This window comes from Oncorhynchus keta, unplaced genomic scaffold (genome assembly GCF_023373465.1).
Source record: "Oncorhynchus keta strain PuntledgeMale-10-30-2019 unplaced genomic scaffold, Oket_V2 Un_contig_16796_pilon_pilon, whole genome shotgun sequence".
NCBI classification, from domain to species: domain Eukaryota; kingdom Metazoa; phylum Chordata; class Actinopteri; order Salmoniformes; family Salmonidae; genus Oncorhynchus; species Oncorhynchus keta.
The window spans coordinates 230,342-255,533 of NW_026280121.1; the positions used below are offsets into that span (position 1 = coordinate 230,342).

General features: G+C 42.8%; 2 protein-coding genes and 1 pseudogene across 3 annotated transcripts; 1 reads left to right on the forward strand and 2 right to left on the reverse strand.

The window, feature by feature from the left end:
* The first annotated feature begins 660 nt into the window (after positions 1–660).
* Positions 661–9,943, forward strand: LOC118389430 (volume-regulated anion channel subunit LRRC8C). Its single transcript, XM_052503146.1, has 4 exons — positions 661–950; positions 3,675–3,823; positions 6,004–6,137; positions 6,406–9,943. Exons 2-4 carry the CDS (start codon positions 3,683–3,685, stop codon positions 8,585–8,587), a joined length of 2,457 nt encoding a protein of 818 aa, XP_052359106.1. The 5' UTR covers positions 661–950; positions 3,675–3,682; the 3' UTR covers positions 8,588–9,943.
* A 5,264-nt stretch (positions 9,944–15,207) lies between these two features.
* LOC127919498 (cyclin-dependent kinase 4 inhibitor D-like) lies at positions 15,208–17,773 on the reverse strand. The gene is made up of 3 exons (XM_052503147.1): positions 17,254–17,773; positions 16,755–16,924; positions 15,208–16,277 (listed from the first exon to the last, which is right to left on the reverse strand). Exons 2-3 carry the CDS (start codon positions 16,896–16,898, stop codon positions 15,885–15,887), a joined length of 537 nt encoding a protein of 178 aa, XP_052359107.1. The 5' UTR covers positions 16,899–16,924; positions 17,254–17,773; the 3' UTR covers positions 15,208–15,884.
* Positions 17,774–17,906: 133 nt separating this feature from the next.
* On the reverse strand, positions 17,907–24,918 carry LOC118370916 (AP-1 complex subunit mu-2-like; annotated as a pseudogene). Its single transcript, XR_008103164.1, has 12 exons — positions 24,712–24,918; positions 22,788–22,944; positions 22,515–22,582; positions 22,182–22,312; positions 21,126–21,273; positions 20,458–20,584; positions 20,219–20,361; positions 19,759–19,830; positions 19,522–19,679; positions 18,621–18,746; positions 18,344–18,419; positions 17,907–18,173 (listed from the first exon to the last, which is right to left on the reverse strand). The product of XR_008103164.1 is annotated as an AP-1 complex subunit mu-2-like (transcript).
* Positions 24,919–25,192: the final 274 nt, after the last annotated feature.

Below are 25,192 nucleotides of genomic sequence, written 5' to 3' on the forward strand. Positions count from 1 at the left end.
TGTGATGCCTGTCAAATTGCGCAGCGAAATCCAATAGAGCTCGAAGTTTGCCACTTCAAGCATGCACTGCCAGTCTCATGGATAAAGATAAATTATTTAACGCTAACTGTGTACGTGTGCTTGTCCTGATTGTTATAGAGTTGTCAGTGGGTGTTGCAATCCATAGTTTTTTATATATATTTTTTTAAAGAAGGCATTCTATGCATCCCCTGCCAAAACTAAGCTGTTCCTTCTCTGTTAACAATGGCTCCCTTGGTGGAGGTCGCGTAAAATGCTATTTTTATTTTTTTACTACTGGTTGCAGCACCCAAAGAAAATAACTCAGTTACACAGGCCAAACAGTTACAAGGTACACACATTAAAGAATGGGCAATTCTGCAAGTATCGACTGATACTGACTCAATGTAGTCGGAGGTACACTCTGCCGACCCTCATCGCAACTCCGCTCCCTTGAAAAGTATACAGTTGAGTTATATAAATGACTATACAGACCAAGGAAGAAACAAAAATGCTGAATAATAAAGATGATGCACTTCTCTTCATTCTAGATCAATGTCAAGGTGACATTCCTATTTAATAGCCTATGTAAGCAAAAAATAGACACATCCGTATAATTTTTTGCCACACTGTCACTGGGGTGGGCCAGTCAAAGGGAGATTAAGCGTCGGCGCGTCGTACGTATTTTAGGAGGCGGAAGGCTTGCATTACCTGTATGAACTTCGACAATCCTGTGTGGCGTGGTAGGCTACTGAACGAGACCTCACACTCAAACAACTATCTCAAACTTAAACTTGGGTCCATGTTGTCATCGACTAAAAGCCGAAAACAATAAGTACTTCCCCGCCTCAATAGCCAATTGACTTGACTGGCAGCGATGGGTCAGAGTTCTGATACTTTTTGTTAGAGGGCAACTCGCGGATTTACCCCCCGTGGATCTCGCACGAGCTCAGGTAAATTGCCCGCTCTGAAACAATTCATATCAGAAATATTTGAGAACTGTTGGTTCTTTAAACGTATTCTTTTTATTTCATACATTTGAACTTAAAAAAATAACTCATTAATTGTTTTGAAAATATATTATGTGAACTCATACTTTTGTAAACGAAAATTGTGTATTCATTTTGTCTGACAGATGCTTTTCTCACAAGGAATGGCAGGAGCCATAACGAACTGTGAATTAAATTGTCTCGTGCAATAAGCTGTATTTTCCTGATTCATTGTGTAGTGTACTGTAATACATGAGTCATAAAGTGTCCGTTTAAAAAATATAGGCAGGCTACCCAATAAAAGTGTAGGCTACTTTCACAAAGCATGTTGAAATGTTTATGGTTTTGGTCAATATAAGTAAAGTTTTCAGAATGAAATAGTTGCATTCTCAGTCATTAGCTAGGCTATTTGCTTTAAATACACTGACAGGAGGGAGACAAAATTACTAAGCCTGTTGTGAAATGGTCATGTACCTCTTGAATTTAAAACACCCAAAATATGATTACCTCAACTGTATCACTTTCCTTAGAGACCTCTGTTGATCAGCCATTGTTGTCTTGTCATACCGAACAAAAATATAAACACAATATGCAAACATTTCAAAGGTTTTACTGAGTTACAGTTCATATAAGGAAATCAGTCAATTGAAATAAATTCATTAGGCCCCAATCTATGGATTTCACATGACTGGGAATACAGATATACATCTGTTGTTCACAGATACCTTTAAAAAAGGTAGGGATGTGGATCTTGCCTAGTTAAATAAATAAATACAAATGTAAATAAGAAAACCAGTCAGTATCTGGTGTGACCACCATTTGCCTCATCCAGTGCGACACATCTCCTTCACATAGAGTTGATCAGTCTATTGATTGTGGCCTGTGGAATGTTGTCCAACTCCTCTTCAATGGCTGAATGAAGTTGCTGGATATTAACGGGAACTGGAACACGCTGTCGTACACGTTGATCCAGAGCATCCCAAACATGCTCAATGGGTGAAATGTCTGGTGTGTATGCAGGCCATGAGAGTGGCCTTTTATTGTCCCCAGCACACGGTGCACCTGTGTGCACACAGGTTTAATCAGCTTCTTGATATGCCTCACCTGTCAGGTGGATGGATTGTCTTGGCCAAGGAGAAATGCTCACTAACAGGGATGTAAACAAATTTGTGCACAAAATTTGAGAGAAATAAGCTTTTATTGCATATGGGACATTTCTGGGATCTTTTGTTTGAGCTCATGAAACATGGGACCAACACTTTACATGTTGCGTTTATGTTTTTGTTCAGTGTACTTTGGCCACTTTGGACTAGAGTTCCGGCTACAGGCCGGCCCCTCATTTTCCCATGCAAGGCTCATAGATACTGTAGGAGACACCTCAGGAGAAAGATATTCTATTCCCTCCCCAACCCCTTTTGAAAACACAAAATAAATATTTCTTCCTAAATTATAGGTTATTATCAGGTAGAGACATGTTGCTTATAATCCAGTCTTTGTGTCAGATGAGTTTTCAAAGCAGGTTGACATTTAGTGTCATGAATCTTGCCCTGGAAGTTAGTCACGGGGCTGTGGCTAGTTGTATAAAGCAGGCAGACAGGCATTCGAGGCATTCAGTTACTGTCCGATTGAACATTAGAATTGGCTAAACGAGTGAGCTAAGAAACTTTGAGTGTAGTATGATCGTTGGTGCCAGGCGCACCGGATCCAGTATCTCAGAAACGTCCGCCATCCTGGGGTTTTCACGCATGACACTGTCTAGAGTTTACAGAAAATGGTGCAACAAACAAAATGGCCCCATCCTGCCTGGTATCAACGGTACAGGCTGGTGGCGGTGGTGTACTGGTGTGGGGAATTTTTTCCTGACAAATGTTAGGTCCCTTGATAGCAATTGAGCAATAATTGAACCATGCACCAAAAAAGTCAGGCCGTTTGGAGGCAAGCGGGGCCCGACCCAATACTCTATGGGTGTACCTAATAAATTGGCAATGTTTGTTACTCACATTCTTTACTCACCAAATTTTCGCTGAGCAACTATCTTCATTTACTCCCGTTACGGCGGTATGCAATTCCAAAAAAGGTTGCTTGTAAATGTTTACTTAGACCTTTTTTGAAAGTACCTACCGGCCGTAACGGGGGTAAATGAAGATAGTCGCTCAGCGAAACTCTGGTGAGTAACAAACATATTTTGACATTATAACTCTTGCAGAGTTGGTGAATAAGAGTTTGAATCGGAGCTTCCTGGGTGCTAGAAAGGTCTCTAACGCACAGATACTGGGGCACCCTGTAGGCAGCTCTGCAGAGTGGTCACTAGCTGGCACAGCCACAAAGACATAAAATCAGATTTTAACCCTAACCTTGACCACACTGCTAACCCTACTCCCTAACCCTAACTTTAAATACAGACCAAAAAGCTAATTTTTACAATATAGTCAATTTTGACTTTACAGCTTGCCCATATAGCAGAAATCGTTCGGTTCTGCCTCCAGGACAAAATTCATGACAGTAAACGTCAACCAGCATCTTGTGGGGCAGGCTTACTATAACCTTAAACATGGATTTTTTTGTAATATAGTGACTATAACTAAAGCCATACATTATGTTGCTTATGATATGCTTATTTTTGTTTTAATGCTCAACTGGTCACTTCGTCATTATTTCTGCATTCTCTTCTTCCTCACTTTGCTACAGTGATCAGGATGATACCAGTAACTGAGTTCCGGAACTTTGCCTCATCACAGAACCCCGAGTTCCGGGTTCTAAAGCCATGGTGGGATGTGTTCTCGGAATACCTATGTATCGCCATGCTCATGATCGGAGTGTTCGGATGCACCTTACAGGTAAGACTAAACTCAAACAAACGAACCACCAATGAAGGTATACATTTTCATTGAACGATGAGTAGATTTAAGTCAAAACTGGAACATTCACTGTCTTCTTGGTAAGCAACTCCAGTGTAGAGTTGGCCTTGTGTTTTAGGTTACTGTCCTGCTGAAAGGTGAATACATCTCCCAGTGCCTGGTGGAAAGCAGACTGAACCAGGTTTTCCTCTAGGGTTTTGCCTGTGCTTAGCTCCATTCCATTTCTTTTGTATCCTGAAAAATACCCAGTCCTTAACAATTACAAGCATACCCATACCATTAGTGGTACTCATTAATGTGTTGTATTGAATTTGTCCCAAACATAACAATTTGTATTCAGGACAAAAAGTGTATTGCTTTTCCATTTTATTTGCAGTTTTACTTTAGTGCCTTGTTGCAAAACAGATGCATGTTTTGGAATATTTATATTCTGTACCAGCTTCCTTCTTGTCACTCTGTCATTTAGATTAGTATTATGGAGTAACTACAATGTTGTTGATCCATCCTCAGTTTTCTATCACAGCCATTAAACTCTGTAACTGTTTTAAAGTCACCATTGGCCTCATGGTTTCCTTTTTCTCCAGCAACTGAGTTAGGAAGGACGCCCGTATCTTTGTAGTGTATTGATACACCATCCAAAGTGTAATTAATAACATCACCATGCTCAAAGAGATATTCAATGTTTTTTTTTACCCATCTACCAATAGGTGCCCTTCTTTGTGAGGCATTGGAAAACCTCCCTGGTCTTTATGGTTGAATCTGTGTTTGAAATTCACTGCACGTCTGAGGGACCTTAGAGATAATTGGATGTGTGGGGCACAGAGATGAGGTAGTCATTCCAAAATCATGTTAAACACTATTATTGCACACAGAGTGATTCCATGCAACTTATTATGTGACTTGTTAAGCAGATTTGTACTCCTGAATTTATTTAGGCTTGCCATAACAAAGGGTTGAATACTTATTGACTCAAGACATTTCAGCTTTTCATTTTTACTTAATTTGTAAGAAAAATAACATCATTCCTTTTGACATTCTGGGGTATTGTGTGTGGGCTAGTGACCCCAAAAATCTCAATTTAATCAATTTTAAGTTCAGGCTGACCCACCTGAGAAAGTCAAGCATTCGTAAGGCACCGTTCTAATCGGAGGGGGTATTTTTCTTAGAATATTTGTAGTTTTTTTGTTGTGATTTATCAGTGGGTGCTGTAGCACCCTCAGCACCTTTACTTCCTGAGGCTATGGAGGCCGATGACATCAGTCAGGGTAATTATTGAAGTTTGCCGTTTTATCTAAAAACAAATACTATTTTGTTCAAAAACATTTTTTTTTACCCTTAAGTGTGTGTATATTACTGAATTTATTCTTGGGATATTGTTTTTCAACAGGAAAAATTCAAAAGATAGCTGGAGTGCGTCTTTAAAGCACATAGCAGGTTAGCCCCCGGGGCATCATTGCAACAGCTGAATGTAAGCACCTAATGGAACTGTTGGATCTTGACAGATGTTGTCGGTGTGTAGCCTGTAGCGATAAGAATAGGAGTGCCTACAGTATATGAAATAAAAATACTTGGCATTACTTACTTTATGTAAATGAAATATAATTTTACCTGAATAAGTTTACCTGTTATTAGTGATATGTGAGGACAACTTAAAAAAGTAAATTAATGAACAATCACATGTAGAAAGCATTTGGCCCTGGATAATGAAAACATTTGAGATTGGATTAGTGTGTCCTGTTTAAATCTACTCCCTGCCACGTAACAAAGCATTCTTATCAGTGGTGGTGACCTCCAAGTGGGAAGGGAAAAGAGAGACACATTAACTAGTGTTTCCCCTATATGCATTTAGCACCGCCGCTGTTAAATTGACCAATGTTTCCCCTGGAAGCAGGTCACTAACTCCGTATTTAATATGTCATCTTCTCATCACACGATCCTAATCATTGGTTGATATCAGACCTGGGTTCAAATGGTATTTGAAAGAAAACAAATACTATTTGAACCCATGTCTGTTAGATATCAACTGGAACAGGAAAGAAATAGATCCCAAAAATCTAAGCCTTATGTTATGTAGGTGGCTACTCTGCATGTTGTTCCATTGCCTAATCTTTCCAATAGCACTCACTCTTCTTCTCTTTCTCTTTTTCCCTCCATCATAGCTCACCCAGGAGAAGATCTCCTGCCTTCCCAGCCATTTCGCCAGCTCAACTCCAGAGGCCATCGATTGCAGCCACATCCGCAGCCACGGCGAGAACGAGACATGGGAGCACCATACTTTAGTCAAGCCCGTCAGGTAGGTAGCCTAGAGGTAGAGGTTAGAATCCTAGCTCCTAAGGTGGGAAATCCGGTGGCCAGATAAAGCAAAAAGACACATGTCTATTTGGATAGTTTGGATCTGTTGATAAGCAACTTCTTGCTAAGGTTAGGGTTAGGTTTAGAATAAGGTTTACGTTTAGAGTATAGTTTTTGGGTTAGAGCGAGGTCAGTAGATAGTTAGTTGAAATGTTACTGATAGTCTGTACAGCATCTACAGAGGGACTATCCAAATTCTTCTTTTACAGCCCTATCATCCGGGAGGTGTACGGACGCAAGAACAACCTTGACATCCACCAGTACGTCTTCGTCAACCATTACTGCTACGAACGAGCCGTGCACTGGTACGGCAAGTACTTCCCATACCTGGTGGTAATCCACACATTGATCTTCATGGTGGCCAGCAGCTTCTGGTTCAAGTTCCCTGGGACGTCGTCCAAGATCGAGATCTTTGTCACCATCCTGGGGAAGTGTTTCGACTCGCCATGGACCACCCGGGCGCTGAGTGAGGTGTCTGAGGAGCGTGGCGAGGAAAAGATGGTGATATGGAGGAAGAACACCATTTCGAAGTCGATGGCATCGGCGTTCGCTGCCTCGCCGGACAGTGAGCCAGGGGCGGAGGAGGAGATGGTGGGACTTCTCCGGCAGTCATCCATCAAGTCAAATCCAGAGAAGAAGAACCCGGAACTACAGGCAGCGGATTCACTCTTGGACAGGAAGGAAGGGGAGCAGGCTAAAGCTCTGTTCGAGAAGGTGAAGAAGTTCAGAACTCATGTGGAGGAGGCGGATCTGCTCTATCTGATGTACGTTCTCCAGACCTCCCTCAAGGTCTTCAAGTTCGTCCTCATCACCTGTTACAGCGCTGCATTGGTCCCCAACATTGAGATTGTAGTTCGTTGCTCAGTTCCTCCAGAGCTGACCGGCTTCGAAATCTACTGCTGCAACCACACCAAAGCCCACCTCTTCTCCAAGCTGTGCTACTGTTACATCTGCTTTGTGGGAGTCTACGGACTTCTGTGCATCTACACCCTCTATTGGCTCTTCCATCGACCTCTTAAAGAGTACTCCTTTGAGCATGTTAGGCTGGAGACGGGTATCAACGACATCCCAGACGTCAAGAACGACTTTGCGTTCCTCCTCCATCTCAGCGACCAGTACGATGCGCTCTACTCCAAACGCTTCGCCGTCTTCCTCTCCGAGGTCAGCGAGAGCCGTCTTCGCCAGGTCAACCTCAACCACGAGTGGCCCGGCAAGAAGCTACGGGGACGCCTCTCCCGGAACGCCGACAACCGTCAGGAACTCCATCTCTTCATGCTCCCGGGTCTCCCCGACACCGTCTTCGATGTCCCTGAAGTGGAATCTCTCAAACTGGAGCTGCTAAACAACGTGACTATTTCATCCAGTGTAATCCAGCTAGGTTCTCTCCAGGAGCTGTCCCTCATCCACTGCCCTGCCAAGCTCCAGCTGGCTGCCCTGACCCACCTCAGAGAGAACCTCAAGGTCCTCCGGCTAGCCTTTGAAGGACTGGAGCAGGTACCAATGTGGATGTACACACTTCAGAGTCTCGAAGAGCTCCACCTGAGTGGCTCTTTGACCCACGAACTCTCCCGCAGTGCAACCTTAGACTCCCTGAGAGAACTCAAAGCTCTAAGAGTCCTGACGCTTCGCAGCCGCCTAACCAAGATCCCTCCGAGTGTTGGAGATGTGGCAGTCAACCTCCAGCGTCTCTGCATCTATAATGAGGGCCTCAAACTACAAGCCTTCAGCAGCCTAAAGAAGTTGACCAACCTGGCCTCTCTGGAGCTGATAGGATGTGAGCTGGAGCGCATCCCCAGCGCGGTCTTCAGCCTGTCAAGCCTGCAGGAACTGGACCTGAAGGAAAACAAGCTGACGACAGTAGAGGAGATCTTGAGTCTACAACATTGCCGGCGCCTGGTAACTCTTCGTCTCTGGCACAACGGCATCACCTACATCCCTGAGCACATTGCTAAGCTGAAGTCCTTAGAGACGCTGAACGTCAGTTGGAACAAGATCCGGAAACTTCCGTCACGTCTCTTCTACTGCACCAAGCTCCGGCACTTGAACCTGTCCCACAACCAGCTCACATCGCTACCAGCCGAGGTAGGGATACTCCAGAGTCTCCAGTTCTTCTCAGCAGCCTTTAACTCCCTGGAACAGCTGCCAGAGGCGCTGTTCTCCTGCAAGAGGCTCAAGACTCTGGCGTTGGGAAACAACTGCCTGCTCTCGCTTAGCCCCAGGGTGGCTAACTTGGCCCAGCTAGTGCGCCTGGAGCTCAAGGGGAACAGACTAGACTCTCTACCTCCGGAGATAGGGGACTGTCCCCTTTTGAAGACCAGTAATCTTGTGGTAGAGGACAACCTGCTGGATCTACTGCCGTCGGATGTACGGAGCAGGATGAAAGACAGTTGAGAGACAGTTACTTTGCTTACTTTAAAGGGCTTTTTACTCCTCCTGGTGCATAGGCCGCTGACAACAATTGAGAGATAGGATAAAGGGTCAGGTTTGGTTGCACTTGATTGGTCAGAGATGTCAGCTCTGTGGGAAAGGATTGGACCTCTGAGTGGATTTGCAGTTGTGATGACATGAGGGATTCACTTTTTTAAAGGCAAATAAGAGCCCAAAAGTACGAGAGGACATGTAAGGACGGAACTATGGACATACCGTAGCATATATGGTTCAAGAAAGGACCTTTTGGAGGGACATACAGTATAGCAATATAATAATTAGCAAATATAATATATATAATCCTCTTCAAATCATGTTCACCTACTTATTGCCATGACTGTACTTTTAAACATAGACAAAGATGTCTATCAAATTGTCCTTGATGAAATGTCATCCCTATGTCATATGATGATTCTCTTTGTTCATTTAACTTGCTGGTGGCTTGGACATCGTTGCTCATGAAGGCTGTCTTGCAGGCTTGTTATGGGAACTATTCCATCTGTATCACTGAAGTGTATTGCACACTAGAAATACTGTAAAGGTTATTCCCGATTGAGCTGACCAATGCAAAGTTTACCGTGAATGCAGCCTCCACTAACTCTGAATTTCCATGATATGGATTGATTAGAGCCTTAAGTTTACATAGAAAAACTGGCAAAGTGAGTTACTGTTTTATGCCATAGAAAGGATGGAGGATGATATGAACACACATGATACAAGGTAGTGGGAGGGAAACATCTAATATCAGTTTCTCTCTTCTCAAAGATTATACCTCTCTTGTTCAATTGATTTACCTGCTAGATTAGTGGTGTATGGCTAGAGGAATCATATATTTCTGAGATCTCTAAAGAGAGAACTTCAGTTGCATCCAGCCAGCGGGGAAAAGAGATGGGGATCCTGTATCCTGTTCAACTGGTTGTTTCATACAAAGGGTTCTTGTATCACTGTCATGGAGATGTGACAAACGCAGTGAAATCTTTTCAATGCCGGTGCCTTGGGAGGTTGACCTTTTCCCACATTAACTGAGTGACTTGGAGAGTAACTGATTGAATGAATGTTTTTCATTGTGTTTTATGCATATCAGTTGAAACTAGATGGAGGCCAATTCAACTAGCTAATCATATACAGTAATACTGTAAGCTTCATTATGATACACTGCAGTACAGTCACAAAGTGAAACGTGTTATTTGACAATGTAGTACACCACAACAACACAATGATGACACTGGTAGGCAATGCACAAATGTATTACACAACGTTTGTACAATCCACCTGTAATGAGTGAATGACGTGGACCCAAGTGAAGCTTCCTTATTCCTTTGTTGTTGTCATCCCTTTTTTCACTACCTTTTCAGCTTGTGAGTCACGCAACCAATAAACTAGGGCTGAATCTAAGGTCAGCACTATAAAGGGTTGTACACAGTACTATACTGTAGTAATACTGTAGCAGTATGAGGAGTCAGCCGACAGTACTATACTGTAGTAATACTGTAGCAGAATGAGAAGTCAGCTGACAGTACTATACTGTAGTAATACTGTAGCAGTATGAGGAGTCAGCTGACAGTACTATACTGTAGTAATACTGTAGCAGTATGAGGAGTCAGCTGACAGTACTATACTGTAGTAATACTGTAGCAGTATGAGGAGTCAGCTGACAGTACTATACTGTAGTAATACTGTAGCAGTATGAGAAGTCAGCTGACAGTACTATACTGTAGTAATACTGTAGCAGTATGAGGAGTCAGCTGACAGTACTATACTGTAGTAATACTGTAGCAGTATGAGGAGTCAGCTGACAGTACTATACTGTAGTAATACTGTAGCAGTATGAGGAGTCAGCTGACAGTACTATACTGTAGTAATACTGTAGCAGTATGAGGAGTCAGCTGACAGTACTATACTGTAGTAATACTGTAGCAGTATGAGGAGTCAGCTGACAGTACTATACTGTAGTAATACTGTAGCAGTATGAGGAGTCAGCTGACAGTACTATACTGTAGTAATACTGTATCAGTATGAGGAGTCAGCTGACAGTACTATACTGTAGTAATACTGTAGCAGTATGAGGAGTCAGCCGACAGTACTATACTGTAGTAATACTGTAGCAGAATGAGAAGTCAGCTGACAGTACTATACTGTAGTAATACTGTAGCAGTATGAGGAGTCAGCTGACAGTACTATACTGTAGTAATACTATAGCAGTATGAGGAGTCAGCTGACAGTACTATACTGTAGTAATATGATGAGGAGTCAGCTGACAGTACTATACTGTAGTAATACTGTATCAGTATGAGGAGTCAGCTGACAGTACTATACTGTAGTAATACTGTAGCAGTATGAGGAGTCAGCTGACAGTACTATACTGTAGTAATACTGTAGCAGTATGAGAGTCAGCTGACAGTAATACTGACTACTATACTGTAGTAATACTGTATCAGTATGAGAGTGAGTACTATACTGTAGTAATACTGTCAGTATGACAGTACTATACTGTAGTAATACTGTAGCAGTATGAGGAGTCAGCTGACAGTACTATAGTCAGCTGACAGTACTATACTGTAGTAATACTGTATCAGTATGAGGAGTCAGCTGACAGTACTATACTGTAGTAATACTATAGCAGTATGAGGAGTCAGCTGACAGTACTATACTGTAGTAATACTGTATCAGTATGAGGAGTCAGCTGACAGTACTATACTGTAGTAATACTGTAGCAGTATGAGGAGTCAGCTGACAGTACTATACTGTAGTAATACTGTAGCAGTATGAGGAGTCAGCTGACAGTACTATACTGTAGTAATACTGTATCAGTATGAGGAGTCAGCTGACAGTACTATACTGTAGTAATACTGTAGCAGTATGAGGAGTCAGCTGACAGTACTATACTGTAGTAATACTGTATCAGTATGAGGAGTCAGCTGACAGTACTATACTGTAGTAATACTGTATCAGTATGAGGAGTCAGCTGACAGTACTATACTGTAGTAATACTGTAGCAGTATGAGGAGTCAGCTGACAGTACTATACTGTAGTAATACTGTATCAGTATGAGGAGTCAGCTGACAGTACTATACTGTAGTAATACTGTATCAGTATGAGGAGTCAGCTGACAGTACTATACTGTAGTAATACTGTATCAGTATGAGGAGTCAGCTGACAGTACTATACTGTAATAATACTGTATCAGTATGAGGAGTCAGCTGACAGTACTATACTGTAGTAATACTGTATCAGTATGAGGAGTCAGCTGACAGTACTATACTGTAGTAATACTGTAGCAGTATGAGGACTCAGCTCTTTCAACAGGTTGCATACCTTACTAAAGTATTATACTATAGTGATAGTACTAGAAAGCAGGGATGTAGTCAAGTCACTAAACCTTGACTGCATGTTCTTTATACTCGAGTCACGAGTTGAGTCACAAGTCCCTTGGTATTGCTAAAAGCTGCGGTTCAAAAAATGTTTAAATGTCAAATCTGTTAATATGTTGCTAATTGTAAGGATAACTAGATAACACAGCTCTCTAACATTTGCTGTTGTAGCTAGTACAGTATGTTCAATTATGCAGCAAGAGACATTTTCTGACAGTCACTACTGGTCGAGTCCAAGTCCAATTCCCCACTGGTTGAGTCCAAGTCGAGTCACAGTCCTAGACTGGAGTACTACAACACTGCTAGGAGGTATCAGGGGCAGTTTAGAACACACAGACATGTACAAAAGGCATCAGGCCATTGATCTGATTATTTACAGATGCAAGTTACTGCACAATGCCATAATGGACTGGGTCAGACACAGCCATGTTAATACACAAACACCAAAGCGTTCCTATTGTCAGTGTGTTGTGTTTCTCCTCCTGTAGAAGGAGCCCAGTCTTGCCCTGCCTTTTGTCTCCATAACAAGCGTTCATATCAGCCAAGCCAGGAACATACATACCTCAGTAATACCTAATCACACAGGCCAGCCCACACACTCACAATCACAGACAAGGCCAATGGGGGGAAACTGCACTTTCCTGTTCATGCTGGAGCTACAGTAGGGGAGTAGGCTAGGTTGGAAGGTGGGGGAGTGGATGGAGAGAGAGAGCAGCCAGTGGAAATTTCCAAAGGTGTGCAGACAGCACTGTTTGTCACACCAGTGTGTCCTTGGTATGCACATGCACACACACGCGCATCCCACTCTGCTCTGCCAATCATTTCCTTTCCCTTTCAGGCAGTAGTGTCAGTTAAAGGTTGATCTGGAGTTTGGAAATGACGTCCAGGATTAGTCAGACACAACCCAGTTTAATAACCCCCGAGACAGAGCCATAGACAAGCCCTAACGGAGCCCTAACCTCTGGCCCAGACACTCCGGTAGAGCTGATAGAATTCGATAGGTGCACAACGTATGGTAATTGCTTCTTCTGGCCTTCTGATAGGCTGGGTGGAGTTCTTACTGTATTGTTTACACCTAACAAATCACTATCAGATCTACACAGGAGGGGCTAGGGATTGTTCCTGGAAGGAGTAATAGGTTGGGTGTTGACTCTAAACTGTGCTGCTTAGCAAGTAGAGCACGAGCAGAAGTCTCAATGCGTATCATGTTATGTTTGTTTCGGTGTGTACCAGCCAACAGGTCTGGTCATCCTAATGCAATATTTACACAAATAGGAGTTGATCTCATCTCCTCTAAGATACTTCCTCTATTTGCCTCCCAGCAATATAATTTAATTCCAGCAAACTTGAGAAATGTTTACCAATTGTGTGATTTAAGTTACTCAGCGTGTTGTATATCTGGGATAGCCTGGTTCCAGATCTGATTGTGCTGTGTTGTTAATGCCTATGGTCATTGGCGTGACAATGACCATAGGCGTTGGCAAGACGGCACAAACAGATCTGCGACCAGGCTATATCTGGGAGGCAGGAACTGTGTCAATGTTTCCTATCCTAACAGATGTGATAAGCTCATAATGACTCATTATATTACTTCATCATGCATGCTAAATATACAGAAATTGAACCGGTATGATGGAAAGGTCTAGCATGGGTACCAGTCTGTTTTAACGTTCCACTCCTCGTTCTCTGTGTCATATGGCAAAGATGTTTTAGCATGACAAGGAGTGGAAGGAGTGGAATGATCGCTGGTAGCCAGACTAGGAAAGTTCATTGTTATCATAACATTATCATTATGTCACCATACTGCTTAAGCACTATTTCAACCCCAAATACAGGTTACCCATAGGCACAGGTCTAGGATCAGATTATCTCCCCCCATTCTCAAGATAACAAGTGATAAGGATGTTTTGTTAGGTGAATTTTGGCTTGTGGCACATACTGTAGGAAAACAACACATCCATTGTGCCAGGCCGTGCCCTTCTATGTGCCCTTCTATGCCTGGACTTGGGTAAACTGCCTGGACAGCTCTTAACCAAACAGGGCCTTCATTCATCCCTGTGTGCTTGCGCCCAGTGCGTATATGTCCAGGTATCTGCCGTTACCTTTGTGTAGTACATACCATTGTGGAGTCATTAGAAATGTCCTTGTTGACTCACCTTGGAGTTAACACTCATGAGTGCAAAACAGAATACAATGGACAATGTTACCTTAGAGTACACTTCTAGATCGAGTACTTTACCTATCTCTGTAGCCACATTCACACTGCACTTAGCCCAGGGCTAACAGCCTCCTTAGCCCAGAAAGAGAATGCAGTGTCAAAAGGCCTCATGTAAGATGTTTTTTTAGAAATGCCAATACAATAGATTAATAACACAACTGACTGGGTTTACAATAGAAAGGTATGACAGTCATGAAGAGAAGACTCTTAAGCCTTAAAACATTTTCTGTCTATAATCATATGAATTTGTGAAGGTTCTTGAAATTGCACAAAACCACCACGTTATCACAAAAGTGTTATGGGGACACCTGCACCTAGTCAGGTTTGCCTGTAGAGATACAGAAGACTCATGGATATAACCCGTTTCAGCATGAACATTGCCATTGAGGGCTCCCACCATTTTAAAGAAGTCAACTGGGTGGGGATTCCCATGGGCTGCAGCTTCAATAGCGCTGCCACAGGTAGCCTAGTGGTTAGAGTGTTGGGCTAGTAACTGGAAGATTGCTGGATCGAATCCGCAAGCTGACAATGTAAAAATCTGTCATTCTGCCCCTGAGCAAGGGAGTTAACCCACTGTTCCCTGGGTGCCGTGGATGTCGATTACGGCAGCCCCCCACACCTCTCTGATTCAGAGGGGTTGGGTTAAATGCGGAAGACACATTTTAGTTGAATACGTTGGACAACTGACTAGGTTCCCCCCCTTCCCTATCGGATGCTATAATGACACAGATCTAAAGATAAGTCCTCCATCTCTGGGTTTGCCTCCCTTCTTGGCTCCTAAACTCGAGTTGGATAGTGACCTGTGGCCACAATAGAGAACTGCACTTGTCAAAATCATTGTATATGGACTTCATGTGTGTAATAATATAGAAGATTCTTTTGATCAAGATTCTGAATTTTAATAGTCAGAAATAATTCTAATTGTATAACCTGTTGTAGCTATTTTACCAACAGTAACTTTTTAGCCAAGTCCCATAGAATAGAAACAAAAAAGGTCAAGTTAAACACTTTATTTTGTGCTTCAGTCTTCCAAGAAGGAATTAATACTTAATTTTCAATAGTATTTGTATATAAATAACATCTCAAAAAAACAAAACCGACAATAAATGTAGCTATTTACAAAAGTTCATAAGAATATTTTCAATAAATAAATACATGTAAAATTCCCAAAAATTCTAAATATGCCTAATAAAAAGACAATTTTTCAAAGATAAACACAACTACCATGCAATGCAGTCATCATGGGATACACCATGTCAAGTCAAAATATCAAAGTTTGAAAAAAATCACAAACAGTTCAATTTCCTTCACAGTGAGGAATAATAATGCAATACAAGTCATCACACTCAATAATAAAGCCATGTACAAGTGTGCACTCCTGAATCAAAGGGGGGGGAGAGGTCAAATTTACCATCAAAAGGTGCTTTGCTCTGTGCAAAAAATGGTGTCCAAATAATGTCCACCATACTTATTCTTCCATAAGCTGCCAAAACAGGACGGTAAACACAAGTCAACCTCGACCAGTTACTAAAAATCATACTTTACAAAGTAACGTTTACATCAATGAATTCAAGTCACCAGGTTGAGAGGAGAGTGTAGGTAAGGTAGGTGTAGAAGGGGAGTCTATGAACCATCCAATTTGGCATAGAGAGGGGGGGGGTCCATCTAACTCCTAAAGAGGGAGAGGTGGGGAGTGAGAGAACACTTTAGACTCCAGCTGTCTCTCTAGAAGCTCTACCACGTCCGGTGTACATGACGATGAGGCTCGGGCGAGGTCCACCGCTGTCTCTCCACTGGTGTTGGGGTGTTTCAGGTTGGAGAGCGGTGCAAGGAACTCAATGACGTCCCGGTAGCCCTCTCGGACAGCGATGTGGATGGGTAGGGTGCCGGTGTGGTCTGGCCTGTTGACTGACGCGCCGAACTCCACCAGAACCCGGAGTGTGTCCACGAAGCCAGTGCGTGCCACATCATGTGCCGGTGAGACTCCTCGCCGGTCTGTGATATTTGGGTCGGCTCCGTGCTCCAACAGTAAGCTGGCCACGTTGGAGTTGCCCATCATCATCACCTAGGGAGAACAGAAGGAGACTTGACGTTAGAGGGCGTTATCAACTGTTATTCATCACATGATGCAGTGTTTGACATAGGCCTAGTGGGAGAGAGTTCATGGGATTGTAACAATTTAATTTTATGTAGGGTAATTATAAAGGATATAAGTAGCTAGGCTAGGTACATTTGTCAGAACTGTTGTCCAACACTTTAGCTATTAATGAGCAATAGACAAGGTTGTTACTTAATGCTTCAAAGAAAATGGTTAAACTCTGGTTTTCACTGCATTTCATTCAAACAAGGTATAAGAAACCATTCTGAGGAAGCAACCATGGGCTGACAGACCTGTTGTTGTCTCTCTCTCACACAGACTTAGTTAGCTACCTATACTACATTCAAAGCCAACACAGTTTTAGTCGAAATATAATAATATAAATAATAATATTATTACAGGCTAGGTAGGACACAATGACCGTTCAATGAGGAAGTTGGTTACCTGTAGAGCGGTCTTTCCAAATTGATTGACAGTATCGGGATGCACTCTGCATTCCGGCCCTAGCATCCTCCTGACCTCGTCCGTATTTCCCTTGGCTGCGGCAGCGGTCAGGCTCTTGGCCGCATCACTCTGACTCAGGACCATTGTGGACGGATTTCTATATTTTCTCCCTAAAATATGAATAGAAGAAATAGCTAGCTGAGTTACCCAGTATCTAATTGTAATCAACTGTTGTAGTCTATCAACGCTAGCCAGTTCGTCTCGTTAGCTAGCTCACTATCATTTATCCCCAACCAGCAAACGTTAGCAAGCTAGTTGCGAGTAGTTCAACTAACACATTATGGTGAGAAAAAAATGCATATATATTACACACACTTCAACGTTATTTCTTCGAAATTATGGACCCCAATTCTAGCTAGTAGCGCAGGATAATAATGCTAGCTCGTAGCTAGCAGTCTCCAATGGGAATCAAAACTCATATGAAAAGGTAGTTAGTTACCTTGTCTGTTTTGAAATGATCCCGACCGTTACAGGCTCTTCTTTTCTGTCTTTTTTTCGAGATACTTTTGAAATAAATCACAGCAGGTAAATGTTGAATAACTTTGAAGGCTGCAGGACCTTTAATTTGCGCGCTGAGAACTACGTTACCGTTTACCCAACCAACATTTACAAACATTGGACAGAACGTATCTCGACCAATCAGCGCGTTGAATGGCGAGGTGGGTGGAGTAATGACTTGGTTGCCACCATACAGTCACTGGTTGCTACAGTATCACTGTGGTAACAGTTAAGTCGGCCAATGAGAAGCCATATCGTAGAAGGCGGGCAATTTTGCGGACGTTGATCTCTTCAAAGTACATTCATTCACATTTCTAAAATGTTATAGTAAATGTCCAAAGTCAGATATTTGATAGTAAGTCTCCAAAGTCAAGTAGAAAAAAGGCGGGTTATTGAATAAATCATTCTCAAATGCCCGCGATTGACAGTTGTGTCATTAAAACGCGCCAATGGGTGTGAAAAACGTTTGATATGGGATTTTATATACTTTCTGGCTAAAATAGCAGCTAGCATTTTGGATGATATAAAACAATACATTCATAGCTAAAATGTTTTGTTCATTAAATGTAATAATACACAAGAAAAACATCCTCATTACGGTATTTCAAGGCTATAGTTTAATATAAACATTTAACAATCTAAGAGACAATGAGTAAAGCAATTAAAACCTCAAATTACATTGCATGACATAAAAGTTAAAATCACAAACAATTTTATACAGTAACATTATTAAGTAGAGCATTTCAATGAAATTCAAAGACATTTTCCTTTTTTAGTGTGCAATTAAATTGAACAATGATCTCTGGAAGCAAAGGCAGAAGTTAGCCACCATGGTTTAGAAGTTACTCCGTAGTTGGTAATCTAAATGAAAGAAAATAGAACAATAAAAATACTATAGGATAAATACTAGTTCTAATTTTAAAGAGTAAAAATACTTTATTCCCTTAAATTTGTCTCTCTCTATGACTAAATGATGGGTCTCTTTTTGCTATACATGAGTAAGCTATATCTAAAGAGCAAGGCAGTCCTACCTCCACTCTGTGTGATGTATCTGACCCAGGGCAAGGCCTGGTAACCACTCTTCTCTATAATTTTCATGTACCGCACCTTGAGGCACACAGGGTGACAGAGGAGAGGAGAGAGATCAGTGTAACTTGATATAATGGACCATTTGTTTTGCCTAACCAAATGAGGCACTTGTAGTCTATGCTAGTTTATGCTAAGTAAGTCACCACTTTGGTTCCGCATAAGCTTGTTTTCAAAGGTCAATACAGTATACTCACAGGCGCGAGCACACACACAGCTCACCTGTATCCCTGACACTGTGAAGTATGGAATCTCAAAGTTGACAGTGATGGGAGGTTTGCCCTCCATCTCATCATTCTCCACACTGGGCAGGCCAAAGCTGGCCCGCATCAGAAACTCCTTACCGCCCTGGAGGGAGGGAGGGAGGGAGGGAGGGAGGCAGGGAGGCAGGCAGGCAGGCAGGCAGGCAGGCAGGCAGGCAGGCAGACAGACAGAGGGAGAAAAAGAAAGAGAGAGAGGGGTGGAGAGATACAGAGAGAAAAATTACAGAAAGAGTGAGATAGTTCATATAGGGCCCTGAGTTTTTTTCATTCTGATGATGTGTCCTGACCAGAAAAAGAGGCTGGAGTTTTTCCAGGTCAGGAGCCTTAATGTTCTAAATTCTAAGGTTCATTGTTGACCCATTTCCTGTCCGATGGCCACATCATGAAAAGTTGCACACAGTTCAGAATCATAAAGGGGTTCATTTACATGGGAGTGGGATACAGAATCCTCTGGCTTCAAATGCAGCTTGTGCAATTAATCAGATGGTTATCGTCTACAACATTGTCATCAGAGGATTGATTACCTAGCAAGTTAGCAAGCCAGTGAGGCGAGGCAAGGTAAAATACCACAGCTAGGGCTAGATAAAGCCAGGAGAATAATATACTTGTTGAACATAACTATAGCCATCAGTCTTACATGTTTTCATGGTCATCACTCTCTCACTGTTAAGTTGGTCAAGGTCACGACATCAGGGTTAGCTATCCTGCTTACAGAGCTTTTTGTTGCGAAGATGCGTGCGCTTCACTCGGACGGGACGTTTGCTTGTAAACAAAAAAATGGCTCTATATATTTGGCCTTGAGTTTCGTCGACAGGGAAGAACAGCTTGAGACAGAAGTGCTGCTTGGATGAAACACTTACAGGGAAGGACTTGATAGTCCACACAGCCAGGTTCTTCTCAGGGACGTATTTAGCGTGGCCTGTACTGGTCTTAAACTTGGGGAGTCAGCGTCACTGGGGACAGGAACCCGCACCTCCACGTTGTTGGCTACTGACTGCTTCTTGAACTGCCCTTTAGCCTATGGAATTAGAGAAAGGCAACTGTAGCATAGGACAATGCATAAGATTCATACACTGAGTGTTACTATATAACACTACCTTAACCATGATCTCAACTCGACTGTGAGAGAACTTCTCGATGACAGACTCAATCCATATCAGAGGCTTCACCTGTAGGGATACAGAATGTAGTTAGTTCTACCGTCCACTGGAAAGCCATTATACTACTTTATCAGTGATGTGGTGGTCGGAAAATAGGTGGGTAAATGCTGATCGCCGTTCGCGGTGAGTCAAGTAATACTCCCTTACTTTCAATGCATTTTTCCTGAAAAATGTGGGTAAGTGCACACGCAAAATAAAAAAATGGTGCATGAAGTGTTTACCCTCCACTACACCCCTGTACTTGATACAGACAGGGCTTACAGCTCACTCAAGTATTGATTTCAGTACAGTAACAGTGCAATGGAAGAGTGAAACTGTATGAGGAAGGGATGAGGTTATTTTAGGGAGGTCATGTACATTTTCAGAGATACAATATGAATGTATTAAGGTAACTCACATGAGTGTTGATGCGGTAGGACATGAGTTCAGACTCTCCGTCAGGAGGGATGAAGGAGATGGTGCGGTCACTCTCGAAACGGGACAGACGAACACACTGGTGGAACTTAACGTCCTCCATCGTTACAGTCTTCCCTTTGTCGCCTGAACACACACACTCATTTTCATCAACATCTAAAATGCAATTGCATCTGAGAAGCAGTGACTGTGTGTGTATGTGTGTGTGTGTATTGTACATACGGCCAGTGAGGGCGAACAGCGCTCGGTCATTGAGTCCCAGTCTCAGCTCAGGCATGCCAGACAGCATGGTCTTCAGCTTGACAGTGCCCACGATGTCACTGCTCATCACACTGCCATTGGCATTCACCTGGGGTCAACGCATGACACAGGGGTCAACCTCTGATGGAGACTTTTTATACAGTAGCTAGTTGATTTAATGCTCAGTCAATTATAGATCAAATCCACACGAGGGGAAACAGCATCAGTGTTCACCCCGGCATCTTCGGTATTGTTTTTGTTTTGTTGAGGAGATACGGCAGAGGGGAGCACCCGGCAGCAGGGGAAAACAACTGCAGTAGGCCTACATATTCTGCTGTTCGCACGTGCAGTGATGTCTGAGGGAAGAAACTGTGTTCGTTGGTTCCCGTAACTTCTTTGTTGTTCTAATATCGCTAACAGGCGTGGCAGTTCCACCAATTAAGGAGTCCAGCTTTAATCAATTAAATTAATCAATTATTCAGAAAGAAAAGGTTATTGGTATTTTCAGTAATCAATATTTTCCTATGGAGATTAAAGCATTATATACACAAAACCAATTATGACAATTATTGATGTTGCCGAAACACAAGAAAATGAATTGCCGAATTTGCATGTATCAAACCCAACATCCTTCTGGTAAAACCACTCACCAGTAAGTTGATGGACTCGATGACATCGATGAAGACCTCATTCTTCTTGTACTTGATGCCCTCTGACCTCCAGGACACAGCGTTGGTGACAGTGGTGGGAACCTTAGTCTTAGCCACCTCCAGCTTGGTGCCCTCCTGCGTGATGTACCTGGAGAGACAGCCAGTATGGACGGACATCAGTAGTTTGATCCCAGATCTGTTTTGCATGACAATGAATTAAAAGGACCAGGAATTGGCAAGACAGCACATACAGATCTGGAATCAGGCTAAGTCAAGATAAAAGTCAATGTACCTGTAGTAGACATACAGTATGGAGATCAGTCTGATTGGACTTTCAGAAGTCCCCAAACTTGTCCTTACTTTATGGTGTTGGGTCTAGAACCAGTATCTGTCTATTAAAGCTGCATCTTTATAATAATAACAAATATGCCATTTAGCAGATGCTTTTATCCAAAGCGACTTTCAATCATGCGCGCATACATGTATGGGTGGTCCTGGGAATCGAACTCACTACCCTGGCGATAGAAGCGCCATACTCAACCATACTCAGTCCATTCTCTCCATTTACACAGTACACGTGTATGACTAATTGACTATATTGTAACAGAGAACATGTGTATCAGTGTGTGTTGTGATTGGCAGGCTCCCCACCGCCTTCCTCTGCAGATCCTTTATGGTCAGTTGAAGAATGGACTGAGGTCTGCCAAGGGGCAGAAGAAGCGCATCAAGGACCACAGCAAGACCTTCCTGAAGCGGAGAGCCTGACAACCAACTGCCATACCTGGCGTCCCACCTTCCGCCTGGGTGTCACACACCTCCAGGACACAATCCCAGAGAGGAGAATCGAAACGTCTTGCACAACGACACCAGCGTGCAGCGGGTACAGCCCTCTGAGGTGGAGAATTCACCTGCCCCTCATGTGGCAAACCACGCGGGTCTCGAATTGACCTGCACAGCCACATGCAGTGGCACTAACGCAACTCCCCACAATTGGGAGCAGCGTCATCATCGAAGGACAGCCATAAGCAAGTAAGTAAGTGAGCGGGTGTCACTCACTCCTGCAGGATCTTGCTGTCGGTGGTCTGGGGGAAGCCAAAGTCCATGAGCTCGTCCAGTAGCTCATAGACCACCACAAAGTTGTCCTGTATGCTCTCCTCCTCCAACTCTGTAAAGTACTCTGTGAACACCTGGAAACAACACAACATCGATTGGCAGCCTCAGTAATAATATGTGAATTATGATCATGTTATGTCAAATGGGTAGGGAGAAACCAGTAGACACATTATGCAGGTCTTTTGGTAGTGAGAAACACTTCTGACTCAGCCATTGGGGTGAAAATGACAGCAATGGAGTTGTTAAGACAGCACAGACAACAGACCTCTGACTCACCTCAACCACTTTATAGAGGAAGGCATAGACCAGAGAGGCGTTGGAGTTCTTGTTGGTAGTGGCCACCACTGTTAGAGCGTCAAGGTAGATAGAACACACAGGCCTATTCTAAGGTCCTAGTGTAATATGTTTAAGAAGTTCATTATCATCTTTACTCTAGGGAAAAATACATATTTGTCTTTGTGTAGGTTTGACTAGCATCTCATTAGTAAAGCTAACATGATTTATACAGGCTACAAAATGGTAATGATTAACTGATCATTATAAGGATACAGTACAGGTTGGTGTGCTTGATCCACAGGAAATGAACGTTGCCGTGCGACATGATTGGACAGGTAAGCCCCTCCTCTTCCTGTGTCATGAGCAAAGGCAGGAAATGGTCAATCTCAGCCATGTCCACGTCGCCCTTGTAGTTCCGACATATGAGCACCTGCAGGGTAAGAGGGGAAATTAATAGGGAAAGAAAAACAATAACCTATATGGGTCAAAGGTCACCCTTAAGGCACCTGAGTTTTTCCTAAGCATGTGACGTGACTAAAAAAACTCATGGTCCTACTAGAGGTCAACGGGTGAGAGAGGTAATGAGGTAATGTAACGTAGAGGTCAACGGGTGAGAGAGGTGATGAGGTAATGTAACGTAGAGGTCAACGGGTGAGAGAGGTGATGAGGTAATGTAACGTAGAGGTCAACAGGTGAGAGGTGATGAGGTAATGTAACGTAGAGGTCAACGGGTGAGAGAAGTGATGAGGTAATGTAACGTAGAGGTCAACGGGTGAGAGAGGTGATGAGGTAATGTAACGTAGAGGTCAACGGGTGAGAGAGGTGATGAGGTAATGTAACGTAGAGGTCAACGGGTGAGAGAAGTGATGAGGTAATGTAACGTAGAGCAGATATGGGAAGAGTAGAACTAGAGATCATTATTCCAGCAACCTTCTGGATGTGTCAGGCGAAGAGGTCTCATAAACGTTACACAATATTTCATGTTGAGTCCTGTACATGTTCCATCGATTCCATCTCTAAGGAATGCTAAATGAAGGAAGAACATAAGGGCTTGACAACTCTTTGCCTTGACAAGAGATCAGATGGCTGAGATTGGGCTCCAGAGCTACACCTGTCACTCAATCAAGGAGTTGCAGTGCCTACAAAGTCGAGGTGTACAGTAGTACCATGCAACAGGCTTATAACGGTGGTTATTGTGGCTTGTCAGTTGTTGTGTCAGCCTAGGCCAGGGGTTCGGCAACAGGCGGCCCAAAACCGTCCCAAGTGTTTCTTTTAGTAAAATCAACATATAATATATATTTTTTAGGATTTTAGTTTTTGTTTAAAAAAAGACTAAAATCACAACAAGAATTCAGCTAGAATTGAGTTTACTTTAATGATCGTGTCTTAATTTAATCAAGGTATTCAAATATGTCTTTCTGGCTTAGTTGTGGTCAATTTGTAGTGTACAAATTATTATAATTATGTTCTGGCCCCTCGAACATAATCGGCCGGCTGCTGAATATGGTTGCCTTGGCCTACTCATTTGCATGTAGCCTAATACAACCTCTGTCCCTCTCTGTTGTGCCACCTGAAATCATGTCCTCTTTCCCCTCCCATGACTTCTAGGCCTATTGTAGAGGGATGGAATCTTTTGATCAAATTACACCTCTAGCTGTGAGAGATTCAGGCTATACTGAATCTCTCACAGGATAAGAAACCTCAATAGAGCATTATCTTCTGTTTATAACAGGAAGTACTGTGTTGTCTGCCCAACCAAATGTGTTTTATAATGTGTTCATCTTGGCACTATCCTTCTACAATGTACACAAGATGACAGGTGCCAGGCAACTTTGACTCACTTACTATATTCACTTTCATGTTTGGAAATGATATGTAATTCTTTAGAGGTAGTTTTTTTCATAACACCTGGTATAAGAATTTGTCAAGTCTAAAAAGGATGCAGCCACTGGCCTTATGACCTGTTTTTATCCGCTTGTGTCCGGAAGTGACTCGTGCAAGGCTTGAATGGAACTGTCACAGGCAACGAATGAATCTTTAACGACGTGGCTATCTATTAATGTTTAATGGCAAGAGCAAACGTTGAACAAACTCGATTTCAATCCCAAACAAAAGCGAGTTAAGGTCAAGTCAAGCTAAAACTGACATTGTTTATAGCGTTATCAATGGCAACAATCAAAATGAGAAGTGATCTTACCTTTCCTTTCAAGTCCAGAACGAAGACAGCGGAGGCAGACATTATCAGCACCAAATGGATCACTCCGCAAGTATTTCAACCACTACAAGCTTGTCCGCTTAAATTTTAAGCGTTTCCTTTCGCCAGTAAAGTAGTCTAAATGGGTATAAATTTACTCATGGCTTCCACGGTTCCTTTTCTTGAAGGGACACGTCAGATCTGACGTCACGGGCCTCCAGGTAAAACATTAACAGCATCGCACTCACCTGTATGGAAAAAAAGAGGCCTGGACGCACTGCTCGATTATTTCGCGAGATGGCGCAATAGATCCAGATATGCATGTTGGAACTTTTAGCGCAATACTCACGACTTCCACAAGAGGGCAGACGTACATTAGATAAGTAACGATTGCAAAAATCCACCGATCGATTCTGTACCATACAGCACAGGAGGCTGGTGGCACCTTAATTGGGGAGGACAGGCTCGAGGTAATGGTTGCAGT

Bases quoted from the DNA above. Each gene is read 5' to 3' on its own strand.
- LOC118389430 (XM_052503146.1), top strand. From the start codon at position 3,683: ATGATACCAGTAACTGAGTTCCGGAACTTTGCCTCATCACAGAACCCC. The intron at 3,824-6,003 runs GTAAGACTAAAC...CCTCCATCATAG, and splicing joins TGTTCGGATGCACCTTACAG to CTCACCCAGGAGAAGATCTC. The intron at 6,138-6,405 runs GTAGGTAGCCTA...CTTCTTTTACAG, and splicing joins ACTTTAGTCAAGCCCGTCAG to CCCTATCATCCGGGAGGTGT.
- LOC127919498 (XM_052503147.1), bottom strand. From the start codon at position 16,898: ATGGTCCTGAGTCAGAGTGATGCGGCCAAGAGCCTGACCGCTGCCGCA. The intron at 16,278-16,754 runs GTAACCAACTTC...TGTTCTCCCTAG, and splicing joins TTGGAAAGACCGCTCTACAG to GTGATGATGATGGGCAACTC.